The 16,952-nt window shown below is 41.2% G+C and overlaps 1 protein-coding gene across 1 annotated transcript in view; it reads right to left on the bottom strand.

The window, feature by feature from the left end:
- LOC126088898 (protein TAPT1 homolog) overlaps positions 1-16,952 on the bottom strand; it is a 141,114-nt gene that overhangs the window by 79,833 nt on the left and 44,329 nt on the right. Inside the window, exons 4-5 of the mRNA XM_049906869.1 lie at positions 3,420-3,597; positions 3,205-3,340 (exon numbers count right to left, since the gene is read on the bottom strand). Coding sequence (XP_049762826.1) covers positions 3,205-3,340; positions 3,420-3,597 — 314 coding nt within the window. The remainder of the gene's footprint in view (positions 1-3,204; positions 3,341-3,419; positions 3,598-16,952) is intronic.

The raw sequence follows: 16,952 nt of genomic DNA on the forward strand, positions 1-16,952 counted from the left end.
TGAAAATCTCATTCTGGCTTGTTGGTTGTCTTGCCCACATAGATGGTTCAAATGGTTGAAGTGGGTCTGAGCACTATGGGACTTAACATCTGAGGTCATCAGTCTCATAGAACTTGGAACTACTTAAACCTAACTAACCTAAGGACATCACACACATCCATGCCCGAGGCAGGATTCGAACCTGCGACCGTAGTGGTCGCATAATTCCAGACTGAAGTGCCTAGAACCGCTCGGCCACACCGGCCGGCCTTGCCCACATAGAACGCAGCACAGTGGTTGCAGCTTAGCTTGTAGATCACATGACTGATTTCACAGGTCACCTTCCTTTGATGGAATAGGTGATGTTTGTGAAAGATTGAGTCCAGAGGAATTTCAGGAACAACAGGTATGTCACAGGAGAGTTCCCATTCACGCAGTTCAGAAAAGCTGGTGTTGATGGGAAGAATTCAGATGCCACAGGCAGTGAAGCAGTCATTAAAGAGAGGCACATCATGTTGGGCAGCATGCTCAGCACCTCTGTGGTCCAGCTGCCTCTTGGTCATAGTTTGCAGTGATAAGTCATGCAGACAGACAATTTGCAAGTAATCATACCCACATAGAAAGCAGCACAGTGGTTTCAGCTAATTTGTAGATCACATTGCTGATTTCACAGCTTACTCTTTGTCTGATATAGTAGGAGATTCCTGTGACAGGACTGAAGAAGTTGGTAGACGAAGGATGTGTGGGACAGATTTTGCTTCTAGGTGTATTGCAGGGATATGTGCCTAGAGGCAAGAGGTTGGGAGCAGGGGTTCAGTAGGGATGGAGAAGGATAATGTGTACATTGGGTGGGTGGCATACGGTAGATGATTGGGAGACAAGGCAAGGAAGATCTGTTTTTGGACAAGGTTTGGAGGGTAATTTCAGTCTGTGGATGAGTCGGGGAGATCCTTTGTATTTTTGGAGATGGACAGATCACCACTACAGATGTGATGACTCTGTGTGGCTAGAGTGCATGGAAGGGACTTCTTGGTGTGGAATGGGTGGTATATTTGAGGTAGAGATATTGTTGGTAGTTCGTAGGTTTGATGTGAACTGAGTACTGATGTAGCCATTCTTGAGGTGGTCTACATCAAGGAAGGTAGATTGGTGGTCTGAGGAGGACCTGGTGAAACAAACGGGGGGAGGCTGTTGAGGTTATGGAGGCATGTGGATAGTGTGTCCTCCCCTTGGTCCAGATCATGAAGATTTCATAAATGAAGGAGGTTTTAGACTCTGGGTACTCAGGAAGGATTCCTCTACATCACATTTGATGTTGCCATGTAGGTGCCCACTGCTGTACATATTCTCCACTGGGGTTTCAACTATCTCTTTCATGTCCTGAAGTGAGAAATATCCTCCCTACTCTCATTGGATGTTGCCATGCAGGTGCCCACTGCTGTACATATTCTCCACTGGGGTTTCAACTATCTCTTTCATGTCCTGAAGTGAGAAATATCCTCCCTACTATCCTACCATCCATCCCACAATGAGATTCTAACATCTGCCCAACTTAAGCAATATCCTCGTCCATATGTACTGAACCCCTGCTCCCAACCCCTTGCCTCATGGCTCATGTCCCTGCAACAAACTTAAGATGCAAAACCTGTCCTACAAATTCTTCTACTACCACCTTCTACGGTCCTGTTCACAGGCAGTTCCTACACCACTGAAAGCAGGGCCACGAATAAAAGCAGCCATGTAATCTACAAACTTAGCTGCAACCACTGTACTGCGTTCTACGTGAGCATGATTACTTACAAGCTGTCTGCCTGCATGAATGACGCCACCAAACTACCACCAAGAGACAACTGGACCACTGAGGTGCTGAGCATGCTGCCCAACACAATGTGCTTCACTTTAACAAATGCTTCAAAGTCCACATCATCTGGATTCTTCCCAACACCAGCTTTTCTGAACTGTGTAAATGGGAACTCTCCCTGAAACATATCTTTTGTTCCCAATATTGCTCTGGCCTCATCCTTCATTAGTTCCAGTCCTCCACTTGCCTATCCCCTTCCCTCATCCCACTCCAGTACTCACACCCCTTATATCCCACCAATATACAAACAAAATTTTTACCCATTCTCTAATTCTCTCCTCTGTTACCCCTTTCCACCTCCCATCACACACCCTTCTGATGTTACAACTATCAGCCTTTTGCTGTTACCTACACATCACCGCATGCTCCCAAAAGCAGCACTCATATCTTCCCCCACCCGTACAATGCCATCTCTCTTCTGTAGCCCCACTACTCACCCCAGACAGAGGCTGCTAATCTCAGATGCAGTTGCTGCAGCCTTAGGCCCTTAATATGACTAGCGTGTGTCAGTTTTCCACTTCTGATGAAGTATGAACTATGAAAGCTAAATACTTTTAGCATTCTTTCTTATTGAGCCTTTCTGTGATCATGAAAGAAATGTGTTTTTAAAGCAAAGTTACTGGAAAATTAGACAACACACTCATCTCACCCCCCACCCCCCCCCCCCCACCCCCGGGCGTGCGTGTGCACAAACAGAAACAGAAACAGAAACACACACACACACACACACACACACACACACACACACACACACACACACACACACACACAAACCCATGCACAGTAGACAACTTCAAAACTACATAACCAAACTAAAGGAAGAACACAACTGCAAGAGAACAGTAGTTAAGTTCCTGAGAAATGGTATAACATGTATTAAAATTTGGGTGGCAGGTACCTGCAAATCTTGCCTCCTGTAATGATACCTACCTTGTCTTAACTTACACAGTATTGGCATTTAAACTCACCAATTCACCCGTAAAATTATTTATCTCTCTCCATTGCTAGAATCTATGCTCTTAAAATAACGACTTTTTCCTACTTTATTCAAAAAGTAAGCACTCCACACAGCTATAATCTGCTAGCCATCACACCTGGGCATGGAGAAAATAAGAGCATCAGTACCACACACCTCCTCCCTTTCCTATAACTTTAGCAGATGGTACATATGTAGACTGACAGGCTATATACTTCTGCAAATTCCCATTATAGTCATTATGCAAAACGACTATGAGAGGAAGTAGTAGTCTTCCTTATTCTTATATGAATAATTCTTTCAGTTATGCACTATGCCTTTTTATGTGGCTTCCACTGTAATTAGTTGAACATTTCTGTGATGACCTCACACTGTTACTGAAGGATACATACATATACCATGGCAAATAAGAGATGAGGTATTACTCCTAAATGCTCCCTTTTCCGGTCACGAGGTTCTGTTGCTGTCCAAAAGAGAGCATCTATAGTATCTTGGCCAAAAGCGGAAAACAATCTATCACCAACCTGAAAATTGGTACAACCATTTATACAAGATAATATGCACAAAAGGAAAAAAAGTTAGGTGACTTACAGACAACTTTACCTCCAGCATATTGTAGAAGATGTAGAGTTTAATGACAGACTGACTTTTAATAAGATGATACATCATAGATGTATCAATATATGACATAATCATACTACACATGACCAAAATACAAGCCTTCAAAAGATCACAGATTTCTGCAGGTTTCAAAATCTTCTTTGACTTCGAGTTCTTCAATCTGGAATCAGAAATTATCAAAAACTTTTTCAGTTCATGTCATCTGCCTTTTGACACCTCAGAATACAATATGATAAATGAATGAGTGAATCTGAATGTAAAATGATTATAAAGACATTCACATGTCTTAAGTTGAGGCACCGCAGAATGGAGGGAATTTTATATGGTGGAAGGGAGTGTGTGTGTGTGTGTGTGTGTGTGTGTGTGTGTGTGTCTATCTGGAGCACAAATCATTACTTCCTACAATGAACATTGACACAATTTAGAGATGTTAACAACGTGACGGTAATACCAAAATTTGAGAGAGCAAAGTTTCGGGGAGAGTTGACTCCCCACCCAAATCCCTACAGCAACACTGCCTAGCATACTGTCTAGCTGAAGGCCTTCCCAAAAAATTCATAAGAAGCGCAATGACTAATTGATATTATTGAAATATGAAACAGTTACCATAAATTAGTAACTCACTAAGAACTTTTGGGTATGTCAACATTTAGGAGAGCAAGTTCAGGCCACCTCTCCATACCAGACCCACAGAGATAGCCAACTCTGCCAGACACTACCAAGTCCAATAACAACTGTCATAGTAATATCAGAGGGTGGGATTGCACCACAGCATTCCTTTACATAACTGGGAAACTAACATTATGGGGGAAATTGGTTTTTTTTTTAACCTCAACAACCATTCACCCCACCAATATGTATTACACTGAGGATTTGTAGGCAACTGAGACAAGAGCCTCATTCCCTGTAACTCACAATGTAATGCCAAACAGTGGTTACTTAACCTGGCAGATAGTTTAAGTAATGGAGGACTGGTGGTGCTGGACAGTCTGCAGCCCAGGATGCCAGGACTGCCATGCCTGTACTCAGCCATTACTTGCTAGCTCCCTGAGGGTAGTATAATGGACAGTCAGAGGTTACACTTGCAGCACAGAAAGGGACATAGTACTGTAAAGACTTGAGGCCTAATTTCCTAATTTTCACCAATCCTATGCTCATAGCAAGTAATGAGCCACCTGGAGGAGAAGAGGGGTGGGTGGGTGGTGGGGATGCTACAAAATAAAGTGTGGTTACAATGATGCATGATTATAGGATAAATACAAGACCTTCAACAAATGAAGTTTGTTTATTTCTTGTTTGTCTGCTAATGAGTCTGTGGCTGAAAAAGTTCACAAAAACATATCTCTTTCTATAAACCTTAATTTTATACAGATGCACAGTTTTCTTTTACCAAGCAAATAATTTAAAATCACATGCAAAATGTCACTTGAAGGTATTTTTCACTGTAGGGTTAATATTATATATGATGTTGGATAATATGACTTGCTTTTAAAAAGGATGCAAATCTCCTCCATTGTTGTTGTCATCTTCAGTCCAAAGACTGGTTTAACGCAGCTGTCAAAGTTAGTCTATTCTGTGCAAACTTCTTCATCTCTGCATGACTGCCACAGCTTACATCCATTTGAAACCATTAATGTATTCAAGCACTGGTCTCCCTTTACAATTTTTACCCCCTCCCCCCCCCCCCCCCCCCCAAACACACGTCCTTACATTAAGAAATTGACAATTCCTTTATGCTTGTGGACATGTCCTATCGATATAGTCAAGTTGTGCCGTAAATTTGTTTTCCCAGATTTGATTCAGAACCACCTCATTTATCAGTCTCCCCCCTTTCAATCTTTGGCATTCTTCTATAGTACAATATTTTGAAAACTTCTATTCTTTTCTACTCTGAACTGCTTATAGTCCATGTATCATTGTCATACAATGTTGTGATCCAGACAAATACCATTGGAACAGACTTGCTAACACTGTTATTAAATGTTATCACATTCCATATTTTCAGAAATGGTTTTCACACGAATGCCAGTCTGCATTCTATTTCCTCACTATTTTGGTCATCATGAGTTATTTTGCTGTCCAAACAGAAAACTTCATCTACTACTTTTTTTGGTGTCTCATTTCCTAATGTAATATCCTCAGCATCACCTGATTTAATTAGATTACATTCCACTGGCCTTTTATTGATGTTAATCTTACAATAATATAATGAAAAGGAAAGTTGCCCCTCACTGTATAGCGGAGAAGCTGAGTCGCAGACAGGTACAACAAAAGGGCAGTCACAAATAAACTTTTGGCCAGCAAGGCCTTTGTCAGAAATAGACGACGACACGAGTTCAGTTGCCGGAGACTGCAGTCATGTGCATGTGAGGGGTATATATCTATGTGTGTGTGAGAGAGAGAGAGAGAGAGAGAGAGAGAGAGACTGTCCTCTACTTTTGATGAAGGCCTTGCCGGCCAAAAGCTTATTTGTGACAGTCTTTTTGTTGTGCCTATCTGCGATTCAGCATCAAATATCAAAGTTTTTAATTCTTTTCCCTGGATGTTAATCCCCTTTCCAAATTTCTACTTGGTTTCCCTCACAGTTTGCTCAGCGTACATAGTGAATAAAATTGGGGATAGGCTACAACCTTTTCACACAGCCTTTTCAATCACTACTTCCCTTTCATGTCCTTTGACTCTTACAAGTGCTGTCTGGTTTCTGTACAAGCTATAAATAACCTTTTCTCTCCACATTTTACCACTGCTACCTTTGGAATTTGAGAAAGTGTAATCCATTCAACATTGTCAAAAGCTTACTCTAAATCTATAAATGTCAGTTTGTCTTTCTTCAACCATTCTTATAGGATACGTCATATGGTCAGTGTTGCCTTGCAGGTTCCTATGTTTCTTATCTTCCTCGAGGTTGGCTGTTATCAGTTCTTCCATTCTTCTGTAAATAATTCTTGTCAATATTTTGCAAACAGGACTTAAACTGACCGTTCAGTCACATTCAAACTTGTCAGCACCTGCCTTCTTTGGAATTAAAATTATTACTGTCTTCCTGAAGTATGAGGGCACTTCCCTTGTCTCGCGTACCTTACACACCATCCTTTGTCTCCCAGGGATGTCAATAATTCTGAGGGAATATCTGCTACTCCAGGGTTTGTTGACAGTTAGGTCTTTCAGTGCTCTGTCAAATTCTTTTCACAGTGTTTTATCTCCCACCTTATTATCATCTACTTCCTCTTTGTTTTCTGCAATATTGTCCTCAAATTTATTTTGCCCCTCTATATTTTCCTTGCGCCTTTCAGGTTTCTCTTCTTGACTAATTACTGGTTCTCTATCTGAGATCTTCATATTCACACAGCTGCTTTTTTTTCTTCTTCAAAGGTCTCTTAATTTTTCCTATGGTTGTTGTCTATCTTTCCCCTGTACATAGGTACTTTTATTGCCTTGCATTTGTCTCTGAGCCATTCCTCCTTAGCCATTTTACACTTTCTCACAATCCCATTTTTTTACCACCATATTGCCTTTCTATCTGCTTCATTTCCAGCATTTTTATATTTTCTCCTCTCATCAATTAAATTCAATATCTCAAGTGATATCTGAAATTTTTACTAGACCTTGTCTTTTTATCATTTTGTCCTCTGCTGCCATCACCATTTCATCTCTCAAAGCTACCCATTCATCATCTACTGCATTCCTATTGCATCATTGTCTAATGCTTCCTTTGATACTATCAACAACCCTTGGTTCTTTGAACTCACTCACCTCCATCTACTTAATTTCCTACCTTTTTGCAGTATATTCAGTTTTAATCTAGAGTTCATAACCAATAAATTATTGTCGGGGACCACACTTGTCACTGTAAATGTCTTACAGTTTAAAATCTGGTTCCGAAAACACTGTCTTACCATTAAATATAATCAGTCTAAATGTTCCAGTTTCCCCATCTCTTCCACGTATACAAACCCTCTTTCATCATTCTTAAATGAGTGTTAGTGATGATTAAAAAATTATGCTCAATGCAAAATTCTACCAGGCAGCTTCCTCTTTCGTTCCCGCTATCAAATTCCAGTCACCCATCACAAGTAAATTTTCATTTCACTTAACTGTCTTAAATATCTTTCTCACATCATATTCTTTCAATCTGATCAGCATATAGCTCCGAAAGCTTGCGCGCACGCGTGTGTGTGTGTGTGTGTGTGTGTGTGTGGGGGGGGGGGGGGGGGGGGGTTTGGTTCCCCCCCCCCCCCCCTGCCGTTTCCAAGTGAGTAGATTTTTTTATATGTATCCTATTTATATTATGCCATCATAATCATCTGTGGAACTAATTGGCATATAAACTTGCATTACTGTGGTGGGTGTTCGCTTTTTATCTATCTTGGCTACACTAAAGTGTTCACTGTGCTGTTCATGGTACCTTAACCAGATTCCTACTTTTTTACTCAGTATTAAGACTACTCCTTCAAAACCCCTACCGTATTCTGTGTTGATAACCCACCAATTCCCATTGTATATACTAACTTCAACATACCAAAATCTCTTTTTAAATTCCCTAACATACCTACCAGATTAAGGGACTTAACATTCCATGCTCCGACACGATAAATGCCAGTTTTCTTTTCTCTCATGATGACATCTTCCAGTGAAATTCTAGTCCAAAGATCCGAATAGGGTTTGTTTTTTTTCCAGAATATATTACCCCAGAGGATGCCTCCATAATTTAACCATACATTAGAGGTGCACACCCTATGAAAAAGTAACAGCTCTGGTTTCCCCTCACTTTCAGCCATTCACAGTATCACCACAGTTACATTCACCAATGTTACAATGCAAGATCAGTCAATCACCCAAACTCTTGCTGGTGCAACTAGTAAAAAGGTTACTTCAGGAACCACTGGTTAGTATGATGTCTCCACAGATAATCCTCCATTGTGGTTGCACCAACAGTATAGCTATACATATCATACGGGACGCAAGCCATGCCATCCAGCAAGGTCCATGGTTTATGTGGGGATGCCTTCCTCACTGGAAATTATTCTCATCTTTGGAGAAGTATTAAATATTCTTGTACATTTTGATTACACAGTCCCATATAACATCTCCAAAATGTTGTTCAATGAATGTTTATATATGTGCCGAAAATTAATAAGGTAAAGTGGTAAGTATAATCATACAGCAGTGCTGTTTGATTGAAGTAGTTTCATTCTTTGATTTAAACTGAAACTTCCACCAGTACCTCTCCCGCCTCCAAACTACATAGAAGTTCTCCTGCACACAGATCTAACACTCCTCAAAACAATTCCTTAGGCTATCATTCAACAATTTTGTCCGCATTTCCTATCCTCCATGAGTTCTAGTCCTGCAAGGTAAGCGGGACAACTTCTGTGAATTTTGGAAGTCAGGAGAGAGATAATGGTAAAAGTGATCTGTGAGGAATGGCTGTGAGATGTTCTTGAATCACTCAAGTGGTAGAGCACTTGCTCACAAAAGTCAAAGGTGTCAGATGCAGGTACAGTTTTAGTCTGCCACAAGTTTCAAATCGGTGAACACTCCTGCAAAGTGAAGATCCATGCTCGAAACTCCAAATTTCTCCACAGTTGCTGCCAACTGCCAACATCGTTGGTGATGATTCATGAATAAAGGGGCCAGCAGTGCAGTCTCTCTCTCTCTCTCTCTCTCTCTCTCTCTCTCTCTCTCTCTCTCAGACAGGCATGCCAAGTCAACCACACAGCCTGACGTTCCACAGTCCCAGTAGCCAGAGACAGTGGTGATGTGTGTTCGGTTGTGCTTGTTTGAATGTGTGTGTGTTTTCTACTTTAGAAGAAGTCTTTTTGGCAGAAAGCTCAAATGTATAGCAGTCTGTTTGTTTCGCCTGTCTACGACTCAAAATCTCCTCTATATGATGTGTAGCAATTTATCCTTTTCATAATATTGTTATTATTCCATTCTGTATTTTCCATTGTTAGGCTTATTCTTTGGTCAGAATGTGTTTTCTGGTGCTCAGTCTTTTGCAGCTGACAAATTTTCTAAATGTTTTCTTTCAGCAGCTTTTGTATCAGCCTACAATGACTTCACATGACATGGCTTTGTACTGTATTGAAACGTAAAAGCTCACCCCAAGCAACTCCTGAAATTACAAATATACCTGTGTCAGTAACAACATGTAACAATCGTCTAAAGAAAACCAGTTCCTTCTTGTCATTTACTTTCTTCTTTCAAGGTGAAGAAACCACAAGATAATTTTTCTCTAATTGATTTAAAATGTTGTTTAATTTACACATTTTGTTTGCTAATGACACTGATTATGCTAAGAAATACCTGTAAAATATTTACAGTTAAAGTTTTATGACACTTTTCCCACATATGTCTAGGTTAGATAACACTACTATATTTGTTCTTCGTTATAGAGCTATCATCACACACGCTAGGAAGCTTTATGCTGTAAAAAACGCAACTGATATGTCAGATAATGCAATTTCTTGTGATGTATACTTTTTAACACTTTTTGATACCAGGCATCATTACCTTTAATATGTTTAATGCTTTATAAATATGATTTATTACCTATGTTATTACATATGTTTCTTTATTAATGTTCATCCTTGACACTACACAAGAATGTTGCACATTGTCTGATTTTTAACAACTCAAAGAACAGTTAACTTCTTTGTTACGAAACACCTCATTCATAACTCATATGACAATTACATAATACACATTTGAGACAAAACTTATGGTAATGGAAAGTCTTACAGATTCTGTGTGTGAAATAAATATTTTGTTTACAGCTATTACTTGGTATGGAAAGATAGGTGTTGGAAACACCGATGGTGTTAGGAAGTTAGTGAGAGAATTTTGAAGTAGTTGCTTAATGGAGATAACGTAATAAGTTTGTGATAGAGGGGAAATAATGTAAGAAGTTTGTGATAGAGGGGGAAATAATGTTACAAGATGATGATGATGATGATGATGATGATGATGATGATAAAGATGATGATTACCATCATTTATGATTGCAGAAATATAGTAGATAACAACATTATGATAAAAATAGTACGTTTTGAAGCTGAAAAGTTAACTATTATAAGAAGTATGTCCAGTAAAGTATGTTGTTGAGAGACAGAGAATATAAAGTAAAATTTGATTTGGTATAGCTTCTACCTGGAATTTTCAATCAAATTTTGAACTGAAGGGATGCTCAGGCTAGCAGAAAGATCTGTGGTGTAGTGGTAAATGTTAATTTACAGTGACAATATGAAAAGGATACACACACACACACACACACACACACACACACACACGGCCACTGTCTTGGGGCACTAATGCCTGGAGTCAGTGGCCACATGTGTGTCAGTTGTTCTTGTATGAAAGTGTGGTTTTCTACTTTTGAAGAAGGACTTTGTCCGAAGCTGAAATATTACTAGCACTCTTGTTCATTGTGCCTGTCTGTGACTTAACAGTTCATCGACGTGGTGAGCAGTAATCCCAGTACTCTTCAGTTCATTTTACCATTTTTGTGTGTAGAATTCAGTAAATCATTAAATACAGCTTCTGGAGTAACAGTTGTGTAAGTAATGCTTCTGCTTGTGTCATTCTTACACATAAAACTGCTATTAATATTTCAAACAATGAAAAATCCAGGATGGAATGTAACAATATTATGAGAAGGAAAGTTGCTACACACCATATAGCGGAGAGGCTAAGTCACAGATAGGCACAACAAAAAGGACTTTCATAATTAAAGCTTTCGGTCATTAAGGCAATTGTCAAGAACAGACACACATAAGCACATACACACACTTACGCAAACACAACTCACACACACAACTGCAGTCTCAGGCTACTGAAACCACAATGTGAGCAGCAGCACCAGTGCATGATGGGAGTGGTGACTGGGTGGGGGTAAGGAGGAGGCTGAGGTTGGAAGGGGTAGGGATAGTATGTGGGGGGGAGGGGGGCGGACAGTGAAGTGCTGCAGGTGAGACGGAGGTAGGGGTGAGATACAAGGGGAGGGGGGGGGGGGGGGGAGGTAGCGGAAAAGGAGAAAAATAAAAAGACTAGGTGTGGTGGTAGAATGACGGCTGTGTAGTACTGGAATGGGAACAGGGAAGGAGTTGGATGGGTGAGGACAGTGACTAACGAAGGTTGAGACCAAGAGGGTTACGGGAATGAAGGATGTATTGCAGGGAAAGTTCCCACCTGTGCAATTCAGAAAAGCTGGTGTTGGTGGGAAGGATCCATATGGCACAAGCTTTGAAGCAGTCATTGACATGAATGGATATTGTGTTTGGCAGCATGTTCAGCAACACAGTGGTCAACTTGTTTCTTGGCCACAGACTGTCAGTGGCTATTCATGTGGACAGAGAGCTTGTTGGTGGTCATTCTTACACAGAATGCAGCACAGTGGTTGCAGCTTAGCTTGTAGACCACATGACAGGTTTCACAGGTAACCCTGCCTTTCGTGGGATAGGTGAGGTTAGTGACTGGGCTGGAGGAGATGGTGGTGGGAGGGTGTATGAGACAGGTCTTGCATCTAGGTCTATAACAGGGGTATGTACCATGAGGTAAGGGACTGGGAGCAGGGGTTGTGTAATGTTGGACAAGTATATTGTGTAGGTTCGGTTGATGGCAGGATACCACTGTAGGAGGGGTGGGAAGGATAGTGGGCAGGGCATTTCTCATTTCAGGGCACAATGAGAAGTAATCGAAACCTTGGCAGAGAATGTAATTCAGTTGCTCCAGTCCTGTGTGGTACTGAATTACGAGGGGAATGCTCCTCTGTGGCCGGACGGTGGGACTTTGGGAGGTGGAGGAAGACTGGCATGATAAGGCACAGGAGATTCGTTTTTGTACAAGGTTGGGAGGATAATTACAGACAGTGAAGGCTTCAGTGAGACCCTCAGTATATTTCGAGAGGGTCTGCTTGTCACTGCAGATGCGACGACCATGGGTAGCTAGGCTGTACGGAACGGGCTTCTTGGTATGGAACGGGTGGCAACTGTCGAAGTGGAGGTATTACTGGTGATTAGTAGGATTGATACGGACAGAGGTCCTGCTGTAGCCAACTTTGAGGTGGAGGTCAATATCTACGAAGGTAGCTTGTTGGATTGATTAGGACCAGGTGAAGCAAATGGGGAAGAAGTTGTTGAGATGCTGGAGGAATGTGGATAGGGTGTCCTCCACCTTCGTCCAGATAGAAAGATGTCATCAATGAATCGGAAACATGTGAGCGGTTTAGTATTCTGGGATTTTAGGAAGGATTCCTCTAGATGGCCCATGAGTAGGTTGGCATAGGATGGTGCCATGTGGGTGCCCACAGCCCCGACCTTATAATTCTACCTGCGGACTGTTGTTTTGAACTGCAAGGATTACCTGGTGGAAGAACTCCGCCAGCTGTCAGATACGTCCACATACAAACCTTGCCACGATGACCTCATTCCAAAATTCCAGGAGGATCTCCAGTCATTAATCAAATCCTTAGGACCATCCCAGAACCTCTCCCCAAAGTCCATCTCTCTACTCACCCCTATGACTCCCCACACTCCTACCTTCTACATGCTTCCTAAAGTCCATAAACCTAACCACCCAGGACGCCCCATTGTGGGCGCACACTGTGCCCCCACTGAGAGAATCTCTGCTCTCATAGACCAACACCTGCAACCTATTACCCGGATCCTACCCTCCTATATAAAAGATACCAACCATTTCCTGCACCGACTGTCCACAGTTCCTGTCCTGTTGTCACACGGTGCCCTGCTCGTCACTCTTGATGCCACCTCCCCGTACACTAACATTCCTAATGCCCATGGCCTTTCCCAATGCCCCACGGATTTCAAATCAACAGCCTCCTCCCTAGTCACAAAGACGAACTATATCCTCACCCACTATTACTTCTCTTTGAAGGCATTATCAACAAATAAATCCGAGGTATGGCTATGGGCACCCGCATAGCACCATCCTATACCAACCTACTCATGGGCCATATAGAGTAACCCTTCCTAAAAACCCTCAATCCGAAACTTCTCACATGGTTCCGATTCATTGATGACATCTTTCTATCTGGATCGAAGGTGAGGACACCCTATCAACATTCCTTCAGAACCTCAACAACTTCTTCCCCATTTGCTTCACCTGGTCCTTCTCAACCCAAAAGGCAACCTTTCTAGATGCTGACCTCTACCTCAAAGTTGGCTACAGCAGGACCTCTATCCATATCAAACCTGCTAATCACCAGCAATACCTCCACTTTGACAGCTGCACTCTTTCCATACCAAGAAACCCCTTCCGTGCAGCCTAGCCACCCGTAGTCATTGCATCTGCAGTGACAAGAAGTTCCTCTCGAAATATAATGAAGGTCTCACTGACCTTGGTTATCCTCCCACCTTGTACAAAAACAAATTTCCCATGCCTTATCATTCCAGTATCTCACAACCTCCCAAAGTCCCACTGTCACCACAGAGGAACATTCCCCTCGTAACTCAGTACCACCCAGGATTGGAGCAACTGAATTACATTCTCCTCCAGGGTTTTGATTACCTCTCATCGTGCCCTGAAATGAGAAATGTCCTGCCCACTGTCCTTTCCACCCCTCCCACAGTGGTATTCTGCCCCCCACTGAACCTACACAATATACTAGTCCATCCTTACACAACCCCGATTCCTAATTCCCTACCTCATGGCTCATACCTCTGTATGGACTTGTCTCGTACATCCTCCCACTACCACCTACTCCAGCCCAGCCACTAACATCACCTATCCCATCAGATGCAGGGCTACCTGTGAAACCAGTCATGTGGTCTACAAGCTATGCTCCAACCACTGTGCTGCATTCTACGTAGGCATGACACCCAACAAGCTGTTTGTCCGCATGAATAGCCACCAACAAACTGTCTCCAAGAAACAAGTGGACCACACTGTTGCTAAACACTCTGCCAAATGTCAATGACAGTCATGTCAATGGCTGCTTCACAGCCTGTGGCACATGGATCTGTCCCACTGACACCAGCTTTTCTGGACTGTGCAGGTGGCAACTTTCCCTGCAATACATCCTACATTCCCATAACCCTCCCGGCCTCAACCTTCGTTAGTCACTGCCCTCACCCATCCAGACCCTTCCCTGTTCCCATTCAAACACTACACAACTGTCATTCCATCACCACACCCAGTCCTTTTATTTCTCTCCTTTTCCGTACTCCCCACCCCATTGCACCTCTCCCCTGCCCTCCGTCTCACCTGCAGAACTTCACTATTAATATTTCATTATTTTATAGTCACAATATAAAATTAATATCTTTCAAATAATTATTTCTTTTTTATTTATGTACATTTGAACACAGATTAATAAGATACAGAATCCTGCATTGCAAATAAAGTATTTAAAAATTAACATTTATAGCACTCATCATGTAATCTTTCAAATCTCTAAAAGTCTATAACTATTTTTGGCAGGATCCTTTATTTAAAAATGACCCAGTTCTAGAATGGAGTCATTTGAGTTCATATATTATGTGACTACAAACAACAAGTTGTAAATAAATTGGAGTAGCATATGTTTTTGAGTGGTTTCTGCCTTTAGCAAAACACTATTTTGTTTTTGTCCCAGGCATGTTTCACTGCAGTCGCGCCATCATCAGTGGTTTTTTTTATTGTTATGGCTGTTAAACTTAAGGGATGTTCTTTACCGTTTAAATACACACAAATATTAGTTTCTAAATTGTAATAACAGGTTTTTGAGGAGCACACAAAATTGTGTATTCATACCTTCTTATCACATGGTGTGGTTTTTCTGCTGTATTATGTTTTTATAGCGTCTGTTTTTCTTTACAGTTACTCACCTGCAACTATATACAACTTAATGTCGGCAAAACATTTACACAAAAATTACAATTTCTAAACTGTTGGGGCTATGCCTGAGATTAATAATTTACGTGAAAGGTGTTGTGTGTGTGTGTGTGTGTGTGTGTGTGTGTGTGTGTGTGTCTATTTACATTATGTTTCACTTACGATTTCTTTTTTCGTCATCTTCTTCATTGCCAAGTTCAGTGTTTTGAGTTGTCACTGTCACTGTCTATCAGCTGTGGTACAAGATGGCGGACAGTGGAACAGTAGAAGGTGTGAAAACAAGATGGCAGACAGTGGAGCAGTTGAAGATGTCACTGGCGGTTGTTTTGAATTTCTCAGAGAGAGAGAGAGAGAGAGAGAGAGAGAGAAGGTTTGAGGATTTATCATTATCATTATTATTATTATTATTATTATTATATTTATTTATTTTTAGTTTTATGTGTGTGTATGTATGTATGAGTCTGTGTATGCGAGTGGGGAGGGGGGAAAGTTCTATAGGTTAGTATTATCGACTAATTCTTTGAGGGCAGAGAACAGAGTTCCATTACAGAGAGGTGTGTATTCATTTATTACTTGCTTTCCTTCAACTATGGCCTTTTGTATTTGATAATTTTCTTCAAAAATTATTTTTGTGGGTGGCTGTTGCTGCATTTGAGAATTTTCAAATCCGTGTTGACGTCTGTTGGGATATGTTCTGTTTATCTAGTATTACAATTTCTGCTTGTCTGTCCTATATAAACTGATTTGCAGTCCTGACATGTTAGTTGGTAAATACCAGATGTGTTGTGTTTGTCTGCGCTTGTGTTGGTTGTCTTTAGTTTCTTCTGTGTTGAGTTGTCTGTCCTGTAGGCTATTTTTAGCCCTTGTTATTTGAGTATATTGCCTATTCTGTGGGCTGCTTCATTGTTGTAGGTGAGAGTGAACCACTTGTTTGTTGTTGTGGGTGTTTCTTGTTCATGTGTGCTTGTTTGTGTGTTCTGTGTCTTTGTAATTTGGTGAGAAGGTTTGTGTGTATTGGGTGTATTTTCAATTTTGTTTTAATTCTGTGGTTAAGTTTATCTATAGTGTTTGTGTCATGTCCATTCTCTACAGCTATTTGTCTGATTGTCTGTAATTCATTGTTATAGTTGCTTTCAGTCAGTGGGGTTTTGTTCAGTCGGTGTATCATATATTGGAAACCAGCTAGTTTGTGTGTAGTTGGATGATTGGAATGTTTGTGAATGGTTGTGCTGGTGGTGGTTACTTTTCTGAATGTGGAGAATTGGTGTTGGTTGTTGTCTCTGTATAATGTGAGGTCAAGGAAATTTAACATTTTGTTGTTTTCTGTTTCTAATGGCATATGACATCATCTACATAACGATACCAATATATTATACGGTACTGTTTGGGTCCTACTATTGTTTCAAATATTTTATTTTCAATGTGATTAAGGAAAATGTTGGCTAGAAGTCCTCTGGCTAGTGACCCCGGTGTGGCTATTGTGGGCATGTTGATGTGTCTGATTTTTCGTATCAGCTCTTCGTTGTTGTGTATGCTTCTGTTATTTGTGTATGTGTAATGTTTCTGTAAGTATGTGTGCATTTCTCTGGCTAAGTGTGGGTGCACTTCTGAAGTTGACAACGGGGCATATTGGAATGACCTTTTTGTGGAACTTTAGTAGGTGTTCAGTGTGGGTGCATGGGTGTT

Source organism: Schistocerca cancellata, chromosome 1 (genome assembly GCF_023864275.1).
Source record: "Schistocerca cancellata isolate TAMUIC-IGC-003103 chromosome 1, iqSchCanc2.1, whole genome shotgun sequence".
Lineage (NCBI taxonomy): Eukaryota > Metazoa > Arthropoda > Insecta > Orthoptera > Acrididae > Schistocerca > Schistocerca cancellata.